At 38.3% G+C, this 24,153-nt stretch overlaps 2 protein-coding genes and 1 pseudogene across 4 annotated transcripts; 1 reads left to right on the forward strand and 2 right to left on the reverse strand.

The window, feature by feature from the left end:
- Window positions 1–4,485: 4,485 nt before the first annotated feature.
- Window positions 4,486–6,057, reverse strand: LOC141570790 (uncharacterized). Its single transcript, XM_074329219.2, has 3 exons — window positions 6,026–6,057; window positions 4,840–5,443; window positions 4,486–4,635 (listed from the first exon to the last, which is right to left on the reverse strand). The coding sequence occupies exons 1-3, from the start codon at window positions 6,055–6,057 to the stop codon at window positions 4,486–4,488; spliced, it is 786 nt and encodes a 261-aa protein (XP_074185320.2).
- Window positions 4,571–22,560, forward strand: SUB1 (SUB1 regulator of transcription). Of its 3 annotated transcripts, none has more exons than XM_088796471.1 (5): window positions 4,571–4,687; window positions 7,277–7,349; window positions 9,902–10,024; window positions 17,731–17,839; window positions 19,542–22,560. In XM_088796471.1, the coding sequence occupies exons 2-5, from the start codon at window positions 7,278–7,280 to the stop codon at window positions 19,619–19,621; spliced, it is 384 nt and encodes a 127-aa protein (XP_088652597.1). In that variant the 5' UTR covers window positions 4,571–4,687; window position 7,277; the 3' UTR covers window positions 19,622–22,560. The 3 variants fall into 3 exon arrangements, with proteins under 3 accessions (XP_088652597.1, XP_088652598.1, XP_088652596.1); XM_088796472.1 differs by having other exon boundaries at window positions 9,908–10,024; XM_088796470.1 differs by lacking the exon at window positions 4,571–4,687 and adding an exon at window positions 5,368–5,558.
- Window positions 16,927–17,250, reverse strand: LOC141570466 (enhancer of rudimentary homolog pseudogene; annotated as a pseudogene).
- Window positions 22,561–24,153: the final 1,593 nt, after the last annotated feature.

The raw sequence follows: 24,153 nt of genomic DNA on the forward strand, positions 1-24,153 counted from the left end.
AGAAAGAAAGAAAGAAAGAAAGAAAGAAAGAAAGAAAGAAAGAAAGAAAGAAAGAAAGAAAGAAAGAAAGAAAAATAGTTTATCTTTTCTGGTTCTTGTCCTACTTCCTTCTTCATACTGGTATTTGTTGGAATGTCCTTTGTTCTGTCCACTTTATTCAGATCATGGCTGGTAAGGTCTCCTTGCCCTGACTGCAAGGCCCCGGTTGTCAGGGTCACATCTGTGCTACCTTTGGCCAGTGAGCACCTGCAGAGTCCTGGGATTCAATGAGGCTGCCTCAGGCCTGCTATCCTCACGTGCCACACAGACATCTCTACCCATACTTTGTGGGGTACAGAGGACTTCTGAGGGCTTGCCCAACTGGAAAGCAAGGCGCTTGGTTTGCTTTGCTCATGGATCTCCAAATTCTCTAGGGATCTGCCCCCAGGGCTGGTCTGGGGACAGGAACAGAGCTACCTCTCCAAGACCCTGAAGGGAAGTCTCATCTCATTTCTCTCTGACTCTCCCTTTCTCTAGTCTATCTGGGGGTTGGGGTTGGGGAGGAGGGGGTGGGGTAAGGGCCGAAAGAACAGGATTGGACTAATTATATATTATTTTGAATCCATAATTTATTCCTGGAATCTTAATATTTCAAAAATTAAAAGCCAAGAATTTGACCCCTTTGCGCTACTATAACTGCCTTCTCCTTGTGGAATGCTGTAGCTGAGGAAACGGGGAGCGGGGAAAAGGGTAAGGGTGAGAAAGCAGGAATTGTTGGGAACAGGAGCCACACTGTGTAACATTTCAAAATAATATCCTGCTGCTTGAATAAACCTTTCCGTGAAGTTTTAGAAGGAATGAGTAATGGAGGACGTTCACAACACAATGCCTGTGAGGGAACCACTTAAAAGTCCCAGCAACCCTGCCAGGATTCCAGGAATTTCTCACTAGCTGTCTCTTTCTCAAGCTTTGGTCTTTCCTAGTTACTGAGTTGTTTCCCTCAATCTTTCTCTTCTCCTTGCTCCCCAAACCGCCTCCCTTTCTGGTTTACCTATGGACACTTCCAATTCAGTTCATTTATTTAGCTTCTTTTTGTATCATCCATTTCTTCCAGACCAAGGCCTGAAGTCAGGTGTGGGGTTCTTTAACATCCAAAGATTCCCTCTAGAAATTTTCCTATAAAAGGAGCAATTCCATACCCCATACTGTACACATGCTTGTGAAATACACCTCCCTCCTACTTAAAAAGCAACTCGTATTTAAAAGCAACTGCAGTACTGTTTTGCTGTAAATAAAATTTTTCCTTCTCTTTCAAGCAAATGTAAAAATTTATTTTTGTTGATATTTTGAATTATATTTATTCTTTTAAAAATAAAAACCACGTATGATAGAGGATTTGCTAATAGTTTCACCAAGTATCCCCACCCAAGAAAAATGCCAACTAAATTTGCATGCAAAGCATCACATCTCCCTGCTTCTAAAATTTACACTTCCTTAACAGTTCTCCCTCAGAGGCTCAGAGAAACAAAACCCAAACCTACCACAGGCATACTGCCCAGTTCTCTCAGTGACACAGAGACTTAATGACACCTTTTGTTAAAGGGACAAGGGATGAGACGCCAAGGACACTATATTCATGTAAGTGTGCTTGGTTACCTTGAATGATAAGCATGATTTTAAAGGAGATCAGAACATGTCATCTCATAATAGGCTTCAACACTGACATCAAAATTACTTTTGAGCTAAAGGCACTTAAAAAACTCCGGCAGGTAAAAGGACACTCTGACCCTCCTCCCCTTTTTCTCTCTAAAAATCAGGAGATAAAACTCTGATAGGGAAGATGTCTTTCCTATACCAGAAAGAAAGTAACATTCTTATCATCAAGACAGGAAGTTGAGACTGAAAGAATTCCTTACAAATAGCCTTTCTTCAAATAATTCTTATCTTCCTTTAGCTCTCCACAGAATTTAGTTACTTTTCCACAACTACCTCCCATTCAACCTCTTATAAAAGCATTTAGGTTTCGCCACTTCTCTGTGTCTTCATTGCCTTATGAGGGCTCCTGTGTCACATAAAACTTTTTTGTTTTGTTTTTTTGGCTGGATAATTCTTTTTAATTAAATTTTTTATATTAGTTTCAGGTGTACATAAAACTTATATTGAATACATTTGTATGCTTTTCTTCTTTTTATTTGTCTTATGTGAGTTTAATTCTGAGGCCCAGCAAAGATTCTAAGCAGATGGAAGTAAACTTTTGCCTTTCCAACCATTTCTTTAGGTAGGGGTGTGTGTGTGTGTGTGTGTGTGTGTGTGAGAGAGAGAGAGAGAGAGAGAGAGAGAGAGAGAGAGAGAGAGAGAAAGAGAGAGACAGAGAGACAGAGAGAGACAGAGAGAGAGAGAGAGAGAGAGAGAGAGAGAGAGAGAGAGAGACACGAGACAGAGAAACAGAGAGATGGAGGTGTGCAGGAGGACCAACACAGCCTCTGTGTCAGTGTGTTTTCTTGGTGATTTTTATTTCATTATGATTCAGAGTTTCAGAAAAAAATTTTTAAGGAATTAATTTGTATTTTTATGTGCATTTAATCTTTTACAAGTCAAATAATGCTAGAAGGGGTAAGAGTCTGGGGAAGAATGCTTTCACATTAGTGTTCAGATTTTGACTCAGTCTTCTGTATTCTATTTGCCCTTCAACCCCTTCACATACACCATCCCCCCTCCAATTTTTCCAGAGAGAACATAACTTCCTTCTCCTATGAGGGTGGGGTGAATGGGAACCGAGCATCTAACTGCTCCATAAAGGGGGACTCAACTATTACCGCCTTTTCCACCCCATCCCCTGTACTGCCACCCCTCTTAGCTCCGTCCCCCCCCCCCCCAGCCTTCCATGGCATCACAGGCCTGCAATTCTGAGCTTCTACATAATTCAACTTCAACTTTGCCATCTGTTGTCCCTCCTCATATTTTGGGATTCTGCACCGCATACGTTCTCTGCTATGGCAGCCTTGAGAATGCATTCTCAGAGCTCCTACTGCAGGGAGAGAGATTGACCTGGGGCTGATGGCTACCGATGAGCACTGTTTTTACCAAGTGTTGCTCTGCTGGGGTTTGTGGCCTCCTCCCTCTCCTGGGTAAGGCCTCCCCTCTTGCTGCACATTGAAGCCTAGGTGTTTATTTTTGGTAGGTGCATTGAACCCACACAATTCCACAGCTGTGCCATAATCAGTGACAAAGAAGGAAGGTCAGTTCTCTCCCCTCTGCATTCAACGCAGGCAAATGGGTCTCAAAGCAGAGTTGTTTGCACCCAGTGAGTTTAAGTTTAGAAATAGAGCTCTTTTTTATTATTACTAGTGCTCCTTCTGTGGACCCAGCTATGCACAGAGAGCTCAGCTGGGACTAAGTCCACATGACAGTCCTTTTGGTATTCTAGGAATTGATCACTTCTTGCTTTGGTAATTAAAGTAACCCCTTCTACAGCGTTCCCAGCTTCCAGCTGTGCTTTCTTACTTTGACCCAATCTTCATATCACTTTGGATATTCCTAAACATTTCACTGTCCTAGCTCAAAACCCTTCTACACCCCACTCTCCTCTTTTTCACATGGGATAAATTTCAAACGCTTTGGATCTCATTTAGGGTTCTTTATTATTTGGCTTCACTCTACTTTTCCAGATGAATGTCCTACTCTTCCTCTGTGCCAACTCTCTACACCCATAGGATGGACTACTCATAGCCTTTTAATGTGCCTTACTCATTTTGTGGTCCTGTCTAGCTCAGAGTCTTCCTCTTTTACCACTCCAAATGTTCTCTCGCATCTCCCGAGGTCAAAATTAAGGTTGTCTTCCTCTTTGAAGTATTCCCTATTCCAATCTAGAGGTCCAGCTCGCCATGGACTTTTATAGTATTTGTAGTGGTAGCTTTCATTTGATAATTACATAGACTTGCACTATTTCCTGTATAGTGATCTTGGAAAAACAACCCCCTCCCCCCCAGCTTTCAGATCCATTTCTCTGGGCACAGACATCAGTAGCAGTAGTGATGGGTGAGGACGAAGAGGCAGTAGTATTGTCTTGGATCTTGGAAAAAGGCCAGAACTGGGCTTCTGCAGCCATGCAGAGCCAGCACTTCTTAGAACTTGGCACTGATCCTGGGGAGCTGATGTATGGGCCCCACCTGTGTGCAACCCCTGGTCTCCAACGGGGTTCTACATCTGATGGGTTTCTGTTCTTCAGACTTACCTGGATTTTAAGGCCTTTGCACTTGCTATTTACTCTGCTTGGCTGTCTCTTTTCATTCAGGTCCCTTCCTTTGGATTTTACCAGCCAGTCAAATGGAGTGGGGGTGGGGGTCATTTCTGGTTAAATGGGCCAGAAGTGTCGATCTTTGTCATCATGGACACTTCTTTAATACAAGAAACATTTATGGAATAAGTGCAAAGCTCAATGCTTGTTATTCATGTTTTATTTACTCCCTCATTCACTCACAGGTCTGACCCAATCTTTGCTACATCTCACTTTCGAGGCATCCGTTCGGGACGAGGGGCGGTTCCTTTAAGACTCTTGGAAAGGGTCTCGGTGTCGGTTTCGGGGGCTAGGCCACGCCCCGTCACGTGTTTCAGAGGGGCGGAGCCGGCGTCTCGACTTCCGTCACGTCCGGTTGTCTGTCAGTCGCGAGCGAGCGAGCACTAGGTTGTTAGACTGCAGGAGCGGAGCGTGAGTACCCAGGACCCCGCCCCCACCCCACAAACCCGCTATCCGGCCGATCCCCGACCCTCCCAGCTGGGCCACGAGCTGCCAGCTGCCCTCCGCTCATCTCGTGGGCAACGGCCGCGGGAAATGGCGGCGCTGCCTGACCTCCCCCTTACCGGCCTCGGCCTCCCCGGACCCCCTCCTCTGCCTCCGATCCCTTCTTCCGTCACCGACCCCGCATCCTTTGCGCTGCAAGCCCCTCCACGCCAGAAGCTGGCCCCTGGGAACCGCCTCGGGGCTGCCGGTGCGGCTGCCCCGGGCGGCGGGGCGCGGCCGGGCGCGAGGATTCTCGGGGAGGGGGCCTGGGCGCCCCCGGGACAATGCAGCGGCGGCCGGGGCCCGGGAGGGGGCGCGTGCTGGCCCTGCTTCTCTGCAAGGCCTCGCTGGAGTCCCCCACCCCTGCCTCCAGGGTGGGGAGGCGCTGGGGGGGAGCGAGAGTGCCGGACCCTTCGGAGGATTGCGGAGGAGGGCGGGGCGGGGGGCGGCGGAGGGGGCTTGGGGTGGAGGACGGCTGTGGTCTGGGGGTAGCGAATGCTTCGAGAGAAGAAAATGGCGCTTGGTGCTAGTCCCTCCTCTTCCCACACGCTCTCCTCCGCTCTCCGCCGCCTCCCACGCCCCCTCGGACCAACGTGTTCCCCCCACCCCGGTCCTAACCGTTTCCAGTCCCTGGCGTCTAGCAGGCTTCCTGGCCCTGCACCACCCTCTTCCCCGGTCTCGGTGCTTATTAAACCCCTCGTGTTGTACCGAATTCACGTGCCCTTTAATCCTAGTTTATTTTCACCTCGTCTTTTCTGATACCTCCCCCACGCCATCATCCAAGATTCGTTTTTTTTAGGTGCGTTTTGTATATATTCTACCCTAGCGCTTTTAACATCATTTGTTGGAATTATAAGCGTGCTTCTTTTGGAGGGGGGGGGGCAGTAAAGGCCCATTAAGGAAAAAAATATGTTTTTTGTCAAAAGTTCAGAATCTGGATTTAGTTACCATTATCTTGTTTTCTTGTTGAATGGACTTTTGTGTTAAAAAGGAGGTGGTTCTTTGAAATGATCTTAGGCCCCCAGGCAGCTTTTATTAACAGATGGTATAGTTATGCTTGACTGTTTCAAAGTGAAAAATAGGTTATGTCGAATTTAATTACCTTTAAAAAATGTTTCTTGGCATTATTAGCAGGTAGCATTTAAAACTAGTAAATTGATTTGGAGAGTAGGTTGTAAAACGGAGCAGTAACAGGAATAATGTATAAAAAGTGCATCTGAGTATTGCTGCTCCATTCCAAATTTATTCTTCCCATCAGGAAATTACCAGTTGAAATCAACATGGCTGCGGTTGGGCATCGTTTGGGATTTTTGAATTTAGTGGTTAGGATGGGGATGGCCCACTTCTTTTAACCTTGACCTCCTATTGTGGAACACATGCAGTGTCAGCGCTAATACAAGTTTAGTCTAAAGTGCTACATTATTTATGATTATTTTGAGGAGAAAATGAAATCTTTTTTCCCGCCTTTATTCAAATATTTACAGACTGTGTGTTGTGTATATTGGGCCCTTTAGGGCAGACAAAAATTAATATGACTTAGTATCTTGGGAGATAGAGAGCTAAAGATACTTTGATAATAAGTGTTTTACCACCTCGTATTATAAGTGCCTTGCAAAGAGGTACAGCATGCCTTAGAATTGAAATTTGGGATTTAGGCTTTAAAAAAAAAAAAAATCCCTGCAAAAGTAGATGGTAAGGCTCTCTACCTTGCTGCACTCAGGCATTCAGTAAACAGCCACTTGAAAGGAAGGCACTGGGCTAAGTACCTCTGTCTGGGGGGGCCTAAGGAACTAGAGTCTCAGTTGGGATTGGAGGAAAGGTTTTGTCTCTCCCATACGAAAAATCTTCAAATTTTAGTTGTATTCCAGAGTAGAAAATCAGTGTAAAATATAATGAATTGTGAATTATGTATAACTCGGTGAACTCTGAATTAGTAGTACTTGTTATTTGAGGGCGTGGTCAAAAAGCCAAAGAAAATTAATGTATATAAAATATGAAAAAAATAGGATTACAATGGCAATTTAACTAGATATCAACCTCTGTATAGTGCACCTGTTCCTCGTGTTGTGTGAATGTTGTCTTTTCCTGCAGTGAATAATTTTATGTTAGGTCTCAATGAGAATATAGCAGTACTGAGAGTGCTGAGGAATTATTCATATTTCTGTGATTGCTGTCAGCTGCTTCTTGCACTGTGCCCTACCCATAAACATCTAACCCCGCTAAAATGAAGTATAAAAAGACCCATTGGTTTTGAGAAAGAGGTGTAGGAGTGTGAGATGTGTATGACATTTAGTTCTTTCTCCTTGCTGGGTTCAGAACACTTTATTCTGCATGTTATTTTCAACTTGGAAGAGCATAGGTTAGAGTGTAACTTCTAGCATGTGCTCAGTGTAACTACTCCAGTACCACCAAATGGTAGAGTGAACCATGGAACTTCTTAAATTTTTGATTGGGGAGAGTTAAATTGAAGGTAATAGAAGAATTGTAAATTATCTACATAATGTATTTTTCTTTCAGAATGCCTAAATCAAAGGAACTTGTTTCTTCAAGCTCTTCTGGCAGCGATTCTGACAGTGAAGTTGACAAAAAGGTGACTATTACTGCGTCATGTCATTTCTGTGATATTTAATTGAGCGATATTGCCATATTTAGTTCTGAAGGGGAGCAAGGCGTATCAGAATCTTTCAATGAGAGCCTGGATGGGTGTTTCTGAAAGTGTCAATGGCCCCTGGACTGCTGGACTAAAATGCCTAGAGTGTATGTACATGCACACTTCTAGCTCCTAAATCAGACTTGAGCACATCTTTAGACTTAACAGGTCTGTTGAGGACCCTGAAGCTGTGGAACCACTGCCTTAGACGCTAGGGGAGTAGCATTAGAATTAGGCCAAAGCCTCCATTTGCCATTATTTAGAAATCTGACTAATCAGTAGGGCTTTTGTGTGTAGTAGTTGATCCAAATGACCTGAACTCCCTGCATGCAGAGGTCGTTTTTGACAGCCTTCTCAGCCATTGATGTTTATCCAGCACACAAGTGTTACTTAAAATGTAGGCTTGGTACATATTTTTCTTTTTACAATATTACATAATTCCACATTTATTTTTGTGCACTTTGATGGATTCCTTCTGCCTTGTTTTACTAGAAGCTTCTTTTTTTAAAAAAATTGATTGGGGTGACAGTTGTTAGTAAAGTTACATAGATTTCAGGTGTACAGTTCTGTATTACATCATCTATAAATCCCATTGTGTGTTCACCACCCAGAGTCAGTTCTCCTTCCATCACCATATATTTGAAGGCTTGGTACATTTTAAGTTTGAATGTTATTTACTGTGGTCCCCTTCCTTTGGGTTAAATCAATACCCAGCTAAGCTAACAAGAAATTACCCATTTTTGACAACTGCGCTGCTGTAACCACTCACTTTAGCCAGGGCTTCCTTCCACACAGAACTGTCCTTTATCTCCTAGAAACTTACATAGTTGTGTTTCTGAGCTTAGTTGGCAGTGTTAGTTACAAGAGGCCTTATGGGAGAATCTTGGAGACGATGGATCTTTATAGGGAAATACAGAATATAGTATCACCTGGAAGATTGAAGCAAGGCTTCCGAGAACATACATATATTCGAGAAGGAAATCTCTTAATTTTTTTACTTGAACCCAAATATAGCATTTGAATATGTTCATTTAACAAATTTTTATTGAGCTTTTATGTGCTATGTGTGTGTTAGTCCACAGGAAATATCCAGACCCTGATGTAAAGAATAATTGCTTTTGCTTGTTGAGCTGAGTTAATTTTTGCTATTTTTCTCAAATAGTACTATTAATCCTATGAGTACTTACATTAAATACATTATTTTGTTCATATACTTGTGTACATTATATTTTATCTAGCTACATCTGATTTAGTAAAACATTAAAATAGTTTATGCTTTCCACTAAGGAACATGACTGCCCTCTACTGTTTGGGCTGGGAACTCTACTGGTTTTCATGGGCTGTTAGCTCATTTTGAGAATGAGGCTGTATAAAAAGCATTTATAATAATGCTGCTTTTAAAACATTGTTTTGATTTTGAATGCTAGTCTAACGCATTGCTGTTTACCTTCAGTGATCTTTTTGTGAGGAAGATGTTCTTGAGTTGTTGGCTTCTAGTTCCCAGTACAAAATAGCTTTCTTAGCTTTGCCTGCACATAAATTGCTCAAACCAGTTTAAGTCCCTTTTGGAATAGGTAGAGCAGAAATAATCATATCCTAGAATGGAATAAGCTGGTTGTATTCTTCCTAATTAGTATATCCCCTTTGTAGCTTTAGTAGGCCAGTGGTTTCAAAAAGCAGCAGGCTACCTTTACCCGCCCCCCCTCCCTTTTTTGTTTCTCCCAAAGAAACCTTATATGAGATCCTAGTCTGTAAAATAATTCTCAGGTTAATTGCACTCTAATGCCTGAAGTATTTTGGGGCTCCTGAGAACAGTTTGAAAACACTATTACATACCAGTGCTAGGTTAGTTTCAAAGTTGTATTGTCAAGTGAAACTTGCCCATGTATATATTTATGTTTTTTTCTTGATGAATAAACGTAGACTCTTGATTCTTTAAGTCTTAAAAAGTAATGGGATCTTTGGAACCTGTTAATGTAAGAAACGTCCAAACCTGTAGAGAATTTTTGAGTTTATTTGTGCCAAAGTGATCACATTGCTGGGAAGCAAGACCTCAGATGCCCTGGAGAAGAACAGTTTTGCAGTTTCTTTTGTACATTTGGAATTAAGATGGGAACATAAGGAAGATTATATGAAGGTGAGAGAAAGCAAGGCAGGGATTGGATTATAGGATCATTAACTAGACCATGTGTTCTCTTGAGGGTGGGTAATCTTTCCAGGGGTCTGAAAAAAAGCATTTCAAAGGTGTGTTAACCTAGATGCACAAAAACAATGAACAGGGCTTAAGGCAAAGATAAACCTTACACTATAAAGTTAGATGCCTGGGGTGTGACTACCCACCAAGATCTGCCCAGTTAAGAATTTGTGATCAGATTACCCTGTGAGGTTACTTTTGGTTCACTGCACTTGTACATACCCCTTTTTTGTCCACAAACGAGATGTTTTATTCTTAAGTGTGCAAATTTCAACCATGTTCATGTTTTTCTTTCAAGTTAAAGAGGAAAAAGCAAGTTACTCCAGAAAAACCTGTAAAGAAGCAAAAAACTGGTGAAACTTCAAGAGCCCTGGCATCTTCTAAGCAGAGTAGCAGCAGCAGAGATGATAACATGTTTCAGGTAAAGTTGGTTATTTTCTTAGATCCAGAGTCTTTATTATCTGACTTGGTCTAAAGAAGGATGAAAGTAGCCTCTAGACTAAGGATATTCATTGAAATACAAGAAGAAGTTAGTAGAAATGGAAGTACTTTATAGAATGCTAGATTATTGTGAAAAGCTAGAAGGCTGTAGTTTTGCTACATTTAAAACAATGTGAATTTAAAAGCTATAGAAATCCAAAAGAAGAAATTGAGAACTGTACATTTAGAAAGCAGTTTGGAGGAGGTAGGTCTATTGGGCTGTGAAGTATGGATGTATTATTCGAGAGGAAACAGCAGTATGACCTGCCTAGTTTTGGCTTGGTAAAAACTGAAAAGGTGAGTGGGTTTACTAAAGTAGGTCCTCTCTATCCATAGTGGAGAAGAAGGTTGAATAGTGAGGTAAAGCAAGGGAAATTTAATCACTGCATTAACCTTTTAAACTCTAGAATGATTTGGGCAGGATCCTGGTAGAGAAGAAATACTACTAGATACTTGGTTTTGTCTGGTTCCTTCAGCTCTGAATTTTCAGAACTTGGTTCCATAAGGATATAACCTACCTGAGATCGGACTTATGTGATATTAAAGATGGTCTGGAGAACTATGTTGGCAGGATGGTTGAGGGAGCGGACTTTGATCCCTATTTTTTTCCAAAGGTAGGCATAAGGGTCACTAGGGTCAATAATACAACCTTAGTTAATTGGATGATTTAAGAATAAACCTGATGCTTCTAAATTATGTCATTACAGACAGAGTCAAATGTTCTTGTGGAGGTGGGTGAGGTGGATGGAGTCTTCATGAATGCACTTTAGGGAGTCCATGAAGTTAATTTTTTATTTGAATTTTTTTTTTGGAAGGGATTATTCATAACTTTCATGAGATTCCCAAAGGGGACAGGGAATCAAAAAAATTTAAGAATTACTGTTCTGTATGATGTACATGCTATTTTTTTTCCTGCTAACCTCCAAATTATATGCATGTAAAATTATATGCATTTTGTTATTTGATTCTGTTATTTCTTCCTATGACATGTGATTGCAATGATCTCTATTGTTTCACTTTATTATATCTGTACACTATGTCATTATTTTTCTGGTTTTTTGGGGGATGGTTAAGAATTTCTCAGCTTTATTCATTTCTCAAGGGAGAGGAGGTGACTATTGGGCAAATTCCTGTTTTAAAAATAAATTTTATTGAAATATAATTTATATATATGATATACACACACAAAGTATAATTTGATGAGCTGTAATAAATATACATACTCCTGTAGTGAGGCCATTTCCATCACCCCAGAAAGTTCCCTCTTAGCTTCCGTTTAGAGTTACTCCCTGCCCCAGGTAACCACTGATCTGATTTCTATAACTATTAAATAGATTTATTTGCCTGTTCTAGAACCTCATATAAATGAAACCATACAGCCTATATTGTTTTATCTGGCTGCTTTTGCTCGGCACAATTTTTCGAGTATCAGTAGCTTGTTCATATTGCTGAGTGGTATTCCATTGTATGATTATACTGTAATTTGTTTATCCATTCATTCACTTTGGATGGACATTTGGGTTGTTTCTAGTCATGGGCTATTAGAAATAAAGCTCCTCTATGAAGATTCTGTACAAGTCTTTTTGTGGGTATTCCCTTTTGGCTAAATACCAGATGTGTCTGCTGGGTCCTAAGCTAAGTGTATGTTTAAATTTATAAGAAATTGTTGAACTGTTTTCCATAGTAGCTGTACCACTTACTTACACACCCATTAGCAATGTGTGAGATTCCAGTTGCTCCACATCCTCACTGGTTATTGTCAGTCTTTTACATTTTAATCCATTTAAGTTAATGGATGTGTAGAGGTGGCTCATTGTAGTTTTACTTTGCATTTCTTTAATGTCTTACATCTTTGTTTGAAGATTCTGTTGAAGTCTTTTGCCCATTAAAAAAAAAAGAAGATCGTTTGAGTTGTAGGAGTTATTTATGTTTTAGATACAAGTTTTTTGTCAGATACAAGTATGGTGAATATTTTCTGTGGGTCTGTGGTTTGCGTTCTTATTTTCTTAAGTATCTTTTAAAAGCTTTAATTTTGATTGTCAATTTTTATCAATTTTTCCTTTTTTTGGTTAATACTTTTTGTTTCCTGTGAAGACATATTTCTCTATCCCAAGACCACAAAAACTTTGCCGTTGTTTTTTTCCTAGAATTTTTATAGTTTAACTTTCACGTTGAGGTCTGTGATCCATGTAGAGTTAGTTTCCCTCTGTATGGTGTACAGTAGGGGTTGACACTCATTTTTGCCCCACATACAGATACCCAGTTGTTCCAGAACCATTTGTTGAAAAGACTATTCTCTTTCCATTGAATCACCTTGGAACTTTATAAAGAAAATCAGTTAATGTATAAAAAAGTGTCTATTTCTGAACTCTGTTTTTTTCCATTGATCTATACACGTCTGTCTACTCCAGTACCACACTTTCATAACTATGTTTTTATAGTGAGTTTTGAAATCAGGTGATAATACGTTCTTTAACATTATTCTTCACCTTTAGAATTATTTTTGCTGTCCTCTGTATTTTGTATTTTCATACACACTTTAGAATCAGCGTGTCAGTCTTTACCAAATAACCTGCTGGGATTTTGATGGGGATTGGGTAAAACTGAAGACTGATTTTGGGAGAATAGGCAACTTGACAGTATTGAGTCTTCTAATTCAGGAACATGATATGTCTCTCCAATTTATTTAGATCTTTTTGAATTTTTGTTTCAAGAATAAATTAACAAAAGATGTGCAAGAGATCTTGCACATCTTTTGTTAATTCTTAAGTATTTTTGTTTTTTGTATCATAAATTTTTAAATTTCATTTTCCAGTTTATTGCTAGAAAAAGATGTATATTACATAACAAAATATAAATGCGTAATTTTATATATATACTTTAAAATGTTACCTATGTAATTTTTAGAGACTTATGTTACGATTATGTCTGTTGAGTTTTATGTCATCTTTTTCATTCTTTTTCTTGCTTTATTGCTAGCATTTCTAGTACAATATTGAAAGGAGTGAGAACTGGTGAGAGCAGACCTTGTCTTGTTCCTGATCTTAGGGGTAATCCTTCTTTCTCAACTTCCTCTAATGCCACTATTACTGAAGCTCTGGAGTGACTATACATACTGCTGTGGTTTTGCTGCTCTGATTGGGAGAATGAAAGTCATGGGATAAACATGTGCATTTTTATGTAGGGCCCATCTTTATTTGGAGATTTGCGTTAATAAAACTTATGTTAGGGGCCGTCCCGGTGGCTCAGGCGGTTAGAGCTCCATGCTCCTAACTCCGAAGGCTGCCGGTTCGATGCCCACATAGGCCAGTGGGCTCTCAACCACAAGGTTGCCGGTTTGACTCCCACAAGGGATGGTGGGCTGTGCCCCCTGCAACTAGAAACGGCAACTGGACCTGGAGCTGAGCTGCGCCCTCCACAACTAAGATTGAAAGGACAATAACTTGACTTGGAAAAAAGACCTGAAAGTACACACTGTTCCCCAATAAAGTCTTGTTCCCTTCCCCAATAAAATCTAAAAATAAAAACAAAACAAAACAAAACAAAAAAACAAACAAACAAAAAAACATGTTAAAATGAACATGGATGTGTTGAGGAATAGTATACAAAATGCGCAGTTAGTTTTAGGTTATAATAGACTCAAATTTTGGTGGAGCTGCTGCATTAGTCTGTGTCTCCAGATTTTCCCTTCCTTCCAACCACAGCACTTTGGTGCTGGTGGTGTCTGAAACGTTGTTACAAATTTTAGAGAATCAGTTTACTGATTTATACTTTTTCTCTACTTTGAGTTTTTTAGTTTCTTATTTAGTGTATATAAACACAAGTTACTTGAAAAGTGATTAGGGACTTCAAATTGTAAATGCACAAAGTTTTGAATATGTGGATAGTCAGCTATATTTGGGAGGAAGAAAATGCCTCTTACTATGTTAATCGTTAGCAAACAAAAATACTTACAACTCACTCATCTCATTGAAATTGTGGATGAGGGAGCTTCCAAGAAGTTTCTAGGGAGCAAAGGTAGAAATTAAAGTAGTTAGCTAACCATTTCTTGTGTGTTTATTGTACTATGTACTTTACATAAAATAATTGAGTGCTTATTTCTAATTTAAGACTGGTAAAGGCCATTAATATACTTGTAATGTATTATACTTGTCTCTTTTTAAAAAAATAGGTTTGCTTTCAGTCTTGATATTTTAAATATGATTTTTCTAGTGAGATTTTAGAGGTTTAACCCTGTTGTTGGGTTTCAGATTTCTCAGGCATATGAGCCTTGCAGAAGATAGTAGTGTAATATTTTTCTGCTTCTGGGTTTGTTTGTTTTTTTCATCCATGGTCCAAGAACCTATAAAGGTTTCAGAATTCTCCTTGGTGTTTCAAGTCCTCTTCAGTATAGCTCAGTCTATTCAGCCTGTTCTTAAATCTCATCAGTATTGTTTCTTGCGCTTTCTCTCTTCTATGTCCTTGTCACTTTTTTCTCCGTTTTATTTATTTAATGACTTGTCATATTTCAAGGTCAAATTCCACCATCTAAATAAAGACTCTTCCATTAGCTTAAGCCTACACTGAACTCTTATTTGACATAACCAAATCAATATTATTTTATTAGGTTTTCAGTATATTTTATTTTTATCTACTCAACTAGCTCGTGGGCTTACTATAAAAAGAAAGTGAAAAATGTTTAGTTCAATGCTGTAGCAACCTAAGATACTTATAAACTTTTTAGAGTTATTAAATTAGTAGTATAAACTACTACTGACAGTTTCACTGTGACAGTTATTTTGGTCTTATTCAATTCATCCATTAAAACAGTTTATTGGGAACTCAGTATGATAGGTACTAGGGGATACAAAGAAGATTGATTAAAAAATAAGCCATTAAAGCTGACCATGAAATTACGAGTGACTTTAGAGTAGGCAATGTGAATTTTATTAATAGAAACAATTCTCTCTTTTCAATGTTTAGCAATAAAGGGAAGAAGGAAGTATGGGGAAAGTTAAAAAATGCGGGTTAGGGAAAATGCATTATAGAAAGAGGAGAATGAACGTGTTTGGGAATGGTGGATAAGAACCCAGTGGAAAGGGAAAGCATGCATATACGAGAATTGGGATATGAAAGGTAAAGAAGTTAAGAATTGATGATGATATGGGTAAGTAAAGAGAAGAGAGATTTGAAGGCCCTCACCCACACCTAAGTGACTTGATTTTTGCCATAAAGCATGGGTCGTGCCCTGGAAGTAGGGGGCACGATAGCAGGACAAGAAACTTACTTGGGAATGAAAAACTAAAGGAAAAGGAATAAGACCTAACAGACAAGAAAAAGTCTAAGAAGATGTAGGCAACACATAAATGTGGACTTGTGTCGTCAGCACCACTGTGATTCTACTACAGCCATACTTGGTGTCCCAATGAAAGACTCAGGTTGGTAGGGAAAGAAACGGAGCCAAACCCAGAACTTTTACATGATGATGTGTTATAAGCACAAAAATCATAGCTAGTTTTAAGTCATTAAGATTGAAGAGTAGTTTTAGAATGAGTAAGAGATAGGTAGAGGTTTTTATAGGTTTTGATCAGAAAGTGATTTCTTAGATTAAGTGCTGGGCCCTATGAGTATATTACAGCAGCAGAAGACTTCCTAGAAAGTGCTTGCAGATACTTTGTTAAAGTCTTTACCTTCCTGTGGAATTTGTAGTTTGTGTGAACAGCGGTATGAAGTTTTTGAAAAATCGTTTTCTGGGGATGCTTTTAAGTTCTCAATTTGAGACTGAGTGAAGTGTATTCAAGATGTTATTTGAAGTGGATATCTAAAGAGAAAAGCTTTCCTCTGTTACTGGAGCTCAGGATTCTTATGTTCAGGATGGTTGCTAAAGCAATGTAGTTGAATCTATGGATTCCTTTAGTTGTAGTTTTTACTGCAAGATTTTGCTTTCTAATGACTTTTATTGTAAAAAAACATGAAATTTACCATCTTAACCATTTTTTAAGCGTACAGTAGTGTTAAGTATGTTCATTGTTCTGAAACAGATCTCCAGAACTTTCTCATCTCACAGAACTGTTAAACATAACTTCCCCCTTTATTCCCTCCTCCCAGCCCCTGGTAACCACCCTTCTACTTTCTGTCTCTGTGACTTGGACTACTCTAGGCACCTTACATAAGTGGAATCATAATTACGTACTGTGTTTCCCCAAAAATAAGACCTAGCCGGACAATCAGTTCTAATGTGTCTTTTGGAGCAAAAATTAATATAAGACACGTTAGAGCTAATTGTCCGGCTAGGTCTTATTTTTGGGGAAACACGGTGTCTTTTGTGACTGGCTTCTTTCACTCAGCATAATGTCCTAAGGCTCCCTTATGTTGTAGCATGTGACAGGATTTCCTTCCCGTGTAAGACCGAGTAATAATACTCCATTGTATGTATTATATATACCACCTTTTTTTTTTTTTTTTTTTTTTTTAACTAAAGAACATTTGTTTGTTTTTCACCAAGACTGTCTTGAGGACATAACTAATTAAACTGTGTGACCACCCCCCACGCCAACTTGAAGAAGGATTAGTACTGTGAATGTTATAAAGCAGGCATGAACAGTTTTTGAAGGACTGCAAACATTAACTGACAAAGAACAATTTCCACGTAAATCATAAAAATATTTAAGTAAAAAAAAGGAAGGAAAAAAGGGGTGGTGGTGATGGGGATTTCAGATTGAACCAGATGCTCACATTTCATCTAACACATTCAATCCTGGCTAGAGTGTATCAAAATGGAAACAGGATTACTATGATACAGAGCTTCCATGACAGCACGCTGTGCACACCTGTGTTCCAAACCCACCCCATCGCTTAATGCTTCTAACACAACTTTTTCCTGGCCTGTTGGGCCTGCCAACAAAGGAGCACATAGATCTTCTCTTTAATCCAGTCTTTGTCGTAAGGCTGGTATGTCTGGGTATCTGCTTGGTGCACAAGGCGGCTGAGGTCTGCCAGGTCATCTATAAAATCAAACAACTGGCTGATACCATATGTGATCGAGGGGCTGATGTGATTCATTCTCTTCACATGTTCCTCAGACATTTTACAGACGCCTTCCATGCATTCATTCACAGATTCATAGTCGGCGTAAATTCTTCCTTCTGGCCTCTTGGTGGGCTATACCAGCAAAATGGTGTGAGACATGCGCCAAACTCGTTCACTGCAGCTGCCGCCGGCACTCCACATTTTCTTTTTTTATCTGAAGATGCACACTTGGGTTTCTCCCATCTCTCGGCTATTTGTGAGCAATGCTGCTATGAATATGAGTGTGCAAATAAATATCTCTTTCATTTCTTATAGATACATACCCAGAAGAGGGGTGCTGGATCATAACGTCCTATTTTCAACTTTTTGAGTAACGTCCATACTGTTTTCCATAATGTTTGTACTATTTTACTAAAGATTCTTTTAATATAAAATGATTGGAAATGTGAGGTGTACTTGTTTAATTCCATCTTTTTCAAAAGATTTTTTTAATGGAGACATTTCTTCTGGTTGTAGTTTTGATACTGAAAATAGTTATTTTTGTGATTCAGGGTATAGTGAGTATGTAGTAAGTTGTGAATACAAATATGGACAAGACTGTTGAAATGAATACCTTTTTATGTTTTGTTTCTTTTGCAGATTGGAAAGATGAGGTACGTCAGTGTTCGAGACTTTAAAGGGAAAGTCCTAATTGATATTAGAGAATATTGGATGGATCCAGAAGGTGAAATGAAACCAGGAAGAAAAGGTGATTTAATTACCTGAATTTGGTCCTAATGTTGGGACTAAATTAAAAATTATCTAAGTAACCTACCTTATTTGAAATTGAAATATTTGCGGAGCATTAGAAAGATCCTCATTCAGTTGGTTCACTATTTTCTGTAGTTTTTTTTTGATATGATGCGTAAGTTACTTTGTCTTAAATTTAGCTGTTGGAATACAACTCAGAAAAAATAATACCCCTAATATCACTCCAATTGGCTGCTAATTTGACTGTAACTTAAAAAAAAAAAAGATTGACATTCTGAAGTGATGAGTAGGCACTATCTGGGAAGCTGTAAAATCGAATGGAAAAGCCTGGTTTACAGTGTTTTATCTTGAATATTCTTTAGGATGGTATCTTTTAAGTGGGCTTTCGTCATCTTCTATTTGTGCCTCATCCAGTCCCAAGCCTGTCAGCATCATAAAAGCATACTTGATTCATGCACCAAATAGCTAGAGATCGTTTGTGTACCAACGTAAATTCGTATATTTGGGTAGTTAGCTGCTCCAGGTTGATCATTAGCTAATGAACAAATGCCTCCTTATTGTAGTCTCTTCTGCCTGTGTGTTGTTTTGAAAGGTACCACTTGTTTGCGTCAAGCAGTTTTTAGGCTTATGGAACTTAGCCTCTGGGTTTTCATACCCTTTAACATTTTCGTGTTCTGGCTGCTTCTGGATTGGTCATTCAAGTTGTTCCATTGTGGCCAATGCCAGACTTCTTTTCTTGTTCCTGCAAACGTTTACTAAAACCATTTGGGTAGCTTTAAAGCTTTGCTTAGGTGTTGTCCCCGTACATTCTCCTCCTTTCTATGAATTTCATGGCCTCCCAACCAGTATTTCTGAGAAATACATTAATTCTTCAATTCTAGTTTATTTCTCTATTTACATGGGTCAGGTATTAAAATATTGGAAATTTGAAGTACAAAGTTCTTTTATATCTTAAATAGGAAAGACTTGTCATTTGCTAGCAGTTTAAGTGTTTACTTACGTGCCGGGTCATAGGCTAAACTTTTAATTCAGATCAGCTAATTTAACCATTTACAGCAACCCTTTGAATAAGGGTTTCCTCACCATTTTACTGGTGAGGAAATGGAAGTTCAGAGGTAATGCAATTGTCTTAAAGTCATACAAATCCCATCATACAAATCCCAGTCACGCTGGGATTTGAATCCTGACAGCATGACTTCAGAATGCATTAGCCAGTATGTACATTCTAAGAAGTCCTATATGGATCATATCCCAGGGCTTTTTCCAAAGTGAAATGAATGCTTCTGGAAGAACTCAGCACATCCATTCACTTTCGTTTCCTTTGGAAATTTTGAGCAAATGTTGGAACCAACTGGGTATAGAAACCGGGTGTCACACACCAAATCTAGACCTGGCCACTTAGCCTGCTAGTTTGCAATCGTTTGTGAGATACATCTTCATTATTTGTTCTCACTGGGGATAATATGTGTTATGCAGGATGAGTGTTGATGTTGGAAGTAAAATTGGATGTAAGATTGATATGCTCAGGTAATCGTGATGAGTCTGTAATTAACAAATTAAGAGATTTTATTCTCAATATTATACCATTGTGCTATTTAAAATGGCAATTTTGATAAAGCAGTATGTTAGTTGGAAGTATGAAAGTCCTCAAGAAAGCTTAAATAGATTTTCAACTTTTGATTTTTAAAACTTTGTTTTAGGTATTTCTTTAAATCCTGAGCAGTGGAGCCAGCTGAAGGAACAGATTTCTGACATTGATGATGCAGTAAGAAAACTGTAAAATCAGAGCCATATAAAACCTGTACTGTTCTAGTTGTTTTAATCTGTCTTTTTACATTGGCTTTTGTTTTCTAAACATTGTTTTCCAAGCTATTGTATATTTGGATTACAGAAGAATTTGTAAGAATACTTTTTTTTTAATGTTCATTATTAAAAATGTTCTGAATGAAACTAATTGTCAACTTTATTAAGGAAGATTTCTTTGTGCCCACCACCTAGTGTAAAATAAAATCAAGTAATACAATCTTAACTGTTGTGGCCTTCTTTGATCAGAAGAGTTGATACTGTTTAAGGCCAAAAGTTATCAGTTTATAGACACTTAATTTCAACTTGGCTTTTACATTCAAAAGGATTTGTATTGTACTGAATTTATAAACTTTTGATTTGTGAAATCCATGGTTGATCTGTTTTCTTCCAACCAAATGTCTAGACTTTGATTTTTCTACCCCGGTGATATTTTTTACTTTCTCCTTTTTATCTTTACTTTATTTTCCTTTAATAACTTGTCATGTTCAGTTGTCATTTCACTTTTTGCTCTTTTTCTTGAGTATATTACGCTAATCTGGAAAGTCAGTGCAACTGTCGAAATGTTAAATATCTCAATAAGGTACTTATAATTAAAATATTATACGAGGACTACAATCACTAATTCTACTGTATTAAATATTAGGAGATATAGTTTGATAAACAACATGGCTTTTATGAAAACTCTGAGCAAGTAAGTGTATGTCATTACCTGTAGTGTTCTGTGTAGTTGTTATCTTATTGCTTGGTCTGCAGAAAATAATGACTTAGATGTCTGATTTGCTTTCACTTATTAAACATGTTCACCATAGGATGATGTCTATGAAATCAGATATTGTTAAATTAGACTAGGAGTTAATAAAAATTGTGAAAGCTTACTGGCCTAACATTTATTTTATAACATTGAGTATGGCTTATATATAGCTAGAGATATCACTGAGCTTTATTGTCATAGGTAATGTGGTCAGCTTTTAGGGGAAAAAGCGCATACTTTTTTGGCCTCTGCTTCAGTAGACTTGGTTCTTTTGCAGTTTATCTACTGGACTTAAATGTTACTAAGTTTTACCAGGCACTCTGAAATGATTTTCATTGAACCATAATGACAAAGGAGACAGATAGAGGCACAGACTTCAGGGGCTTTGCAGCAATAAGGAGGGCGTGGTGTGCCTTAGGAAAAGAATGTTTGTAAGGGAGCTGTCACTGAAGTTAAAGAAGACAGTGAAGACAAAGGAATTATCTTCAAACTAAATGATAACATGATATTTTGATCACATTGATAGGACACAATTCTAGATAGAATAGTAACAAGGTTGAAAGATGTGTAAAAAAATCTTGTTGACAAATTATTTTTGGTAGCTGATCTCAAATGGTTACTGCCACATCAGAGAGTTGTGCTATTATAGTTCAAGTTTTATTACTATGTCTAGAACATTTTTATAGTAGAATTGTCAAAGACTTGGTTTTGAAACCATCTGCCAGGCCACATACAGTTAGTTATCAATATTTAGCAGCTATTCTGTTAAGGGTTTTTTTTACTTTTTTTTCTTTTTAAGATGATTTGAAGTGTTTTTAGCAGTAACCCTAATAGGTGTGTAATTGGGGAAATAATTCTCTTCTGCTATTTTAGCCTTCATCAAATAATAGGTACCAAAGTGTTCAAAATAACATATTTTAGACAAATTATACTTGATTGGTAACTTTCCCCGTTTTGGAAACCTATGTGTCCTATTAATTGGGGAGATGTGTAAAGTATTCCTTATCTATACAGGAAGGGTAGTTAGAACACAGAACTTTGATTTTGGTGTAGATGGAGAGGGGATAATGGTTACATTTCCTAGGTGTATATGAATTTAAGGGGTGTATGAAGTTTGAAACAATCTGCTAATACAGAGATGGTGCTGAAATCTATTACCTAGGCATTTTCTAGCTGTTTAGCTTATGTCATTAAACCTTCATATAAGGAGTGTTTCTCTGGCAGAATTTGGTAAGTTGACAGCTAAATTCATTTAAACACATTATGGATATGCAATATATAGAAATTATTAATCTTTGTGTATAGGAAAGGATGAGAACTGGGTTAAAATCAACCAAATTTACTTGGACTGAAAAGAAAAGATTGGGTGCTTTTGTTATCTGTTTAAGCTTTTCTTGGTAAGATTTCTTCAGAAAGAAAGCTTGGCATTTTGGGTCAGCCCTTTCTACCCTTGTAATGCCAAAATGAATTTAATTAATGCCAGCCTTGAATGTACTCTAGCAGGGCTTTTCTAATGGGGTTTTATTTTACTCTTTGTCTTTCAAAGTACAAGCAGCATTTGACCAATTTCCAGTGCCCTTGGCATTTTATTAAAAGAACAACCACTGAAAAAGAAAAACTATATAATTTGATTATTCTCTTTTGTTTTGCTTCATAAATGCTTGAGAACTTTTGAAGAATAATCCTACCTCATTAACTAGTCAAGATCCTGTGACGATCAACCTATTCTATATAATGGTTTTGGGGGAAAAAAAGACTTACGAAAATAAAAACTGTACATCTTGGCCTTGGCTATTGAGAAAAGAAAAACAATTGAGAATTAATTGTTCCTGGCAGAGGTATGTTAGAAGAGCACTACATAAGTGAAATATTAAAGTGCTGGCTAATCTTTTAAGTACCTTTCCTGATATTCTTTGTTATTCACTTTTTATGGGAATTAATCCAGTGAAACACTCAAAAGTTTTTTGTGTATGTTTTCTTTTTTTTTAAGTGATGTTTTTCCAGATAAACTCTAGGGGTAAACATTCACATAGTCACAAATGTACTTCTGTAATTGTGGAATAGCTGTATGCTTTGTTTGGTGCATCTTCCATGGAGATGTCAGTGAACATAATGCTCCATCTGTGAATATTTTAAATGTTGAAATAAAAATAAGAAATGTGCCCTATGTGTCATCTCAGTTTCACAAACCTGAAGATGAATGGTTAAGTTATTCATTGAATGGGTTTTACCAACAAATAGAATGCCTTTCTGTGTGAATGCTTCTGGAATATGAATTAGCCATAGCATGTAAAATCTGAGGACGTCTGGGATCACGTGGTCTACCTGATCCAAATGGAAAAATGCAAGTGTCTCATTTGTTTACCCGATGAATGTTTTGCAGTCTGATTATTCCTTGGTATACTTAGCTGTATACTAGATGCCTTATGACTCTTATTTTGCTCCACTTAATCAACTGCAAATTTGCATTTTAGTAAAACCGATTGACTCAAAAATCCAGTCAAGAAAAAGAAAACAATAGTACTTGAAATTTATACAATCACTGACTTTACAGTTTTGTGGAATGGCTCAAAGGTGTAATGGGATAGAAAAGGGGTTTGGAAAACATGAAACATTAAAAAACTTACATGGAATTATTTACTGTATAACAGCTCATCCAAGACATAATGTCCATCTGAGTAAAAGATAACTTCTTTTTTCCCCCCACTTGCTTTATTTAAGTCGATGACAGAGTTCAAACCTTCCCAGACCTGCTTTTACAGCCATTCTAGTCATAGATTAACACTGACCTGTTAATGTTTCTAGTGAAAGTGAAACATTCCTCTCTTTTAATTTCCCTCTTTGGCTCCTGATAGTTTTAAATAGTTTATCTTTCTGCTGGATAATTTAGCTTGGAAATGGTTTAGGCCACTTCTTTAACTGCCAGAAAAAAATCATTTATCCTGAATTTCAACAGGGTACTATAACTACAATAACCTTCCTTGGTAAAAGAAACGGTATATACAAAGTGCTTTTCCTACCATCCAAATCAGAACTTAAATGTGTGTGTAGTAGCTCATCTGTCTTGGAAAGTGATAAGAAGTTCCACTTTGACCCTCTTCCCACTTAAGCCCAAGTCTTCTAATAGCTCCCACTCTGGATTTATTTTCCAAATAAGTACAGTGGTACCCCGGTTTTCGAACGTCTCCATTGATGAACATTTCGGTTAACGAACGTCGTAAATTTTATGGATCTATGTTATTACATAATAAAATTCATGCTAAATTTGCAGTTATAGGGGTTGATTTTAAAGGTCTGGAATGGATTAATACATTTTGCATTACTTTCTATGGCCTCGGTTTTCAAATGTTTCAGAACTCGGACAGTCTTCTGGGACGGAATATATTTGAAAACCGAGGTACCACTGTAGTTGTAAGAATGGGACAGAGAACTCCCATATATTCCTTCACCCAGAGACCCCATTCACATGTTGCCAATTGTTCCAATGTCTGTAGAAAAAGCTTCCAACCCATTTGATTGTTGTTATATCTCTAGTCTTAAGTCTGACACACAGTTCCTCAGTTTTTCCTTGATTTTTACAACCTTGACAGTAGTGAAATTTGGGTAATTGGTAGGTTAGTGGTGATGTTGAGAAGGGTGGGAAAGGCAGAGGCTGGGTGAATGAGTGGAGTCTCAGCAGCTTGGTTGTGAAGGATGAAGAGAAATGGGATGGTGGCTGTGGAAGGACCTTGGCTGCAAGGGCGGGGTGTGTGATT

This window comes from Rhinolophus sinicus, chromosome 3, assembly GCF_057876585.1.
Source record: "Rhinolophus sinicus isolate RSI-liver-muscle chromosome 3, RSI-T2T, whole genome shotgun sequence".
Classification (NCBI taxonomy): Eukaryota; Metazoa; Chordata; class Mammalia; order Chiroptera; family Rhinolophidae; genus Rhinolophus; species Rhinolophus sinicus.

What these genes read in the sequence shown, in the direction of transcription:
- LOC141570790 (XM_074329219.2), bottom strand. Translation starts at nt 6,057, where the DNA reads ATGCCCAACCGCAGCCATGTTGATTTCAACTG. An exon ending in AGCCATGTTGATTTCAACTG is followed by an intron (nt 5,444 to 6,025) that starts GTAATTTCCTGA and finishes GGGTTTAATAAG; the next exon opens with CACCGAGACCGGGGAAGAGG. An exon ending in GTCCGGGGAGGCCGAGGCCG is followed by an intron (nt 4,636 to 4,839) that starts GTAAGGGGGAGG and finishes CGCGACTGACAG; the next exon opens with ACAACCGGACGTGACGGAAG.
- SUB1 (XM_088796471.1), top strand. Translation starts at nt 7,278, where the DNA reads ATGCCTAAATCAAAGGAACTTGTTTCTTCAAGCTCTTCTGGCAGCGAT. An exon ending in GAGATGATAACATGTTTCAG is followed by an intron (nt 10,025 to 17,730) that starts GTAAAGTTGGTT and finishes TTTCTTTTGCAG; the next exon opens with ATTGGAAAGATGAGGTACGT. An exon ending in AATGAAACCAGGAAGAAAAG is followed by an intron (nt 17,840 to 19,541) that starts GTGATTTAATTA and finishes ACTTTGTTTTAG; the next exon opens with GTATTTCTTTAAATCCTGAG.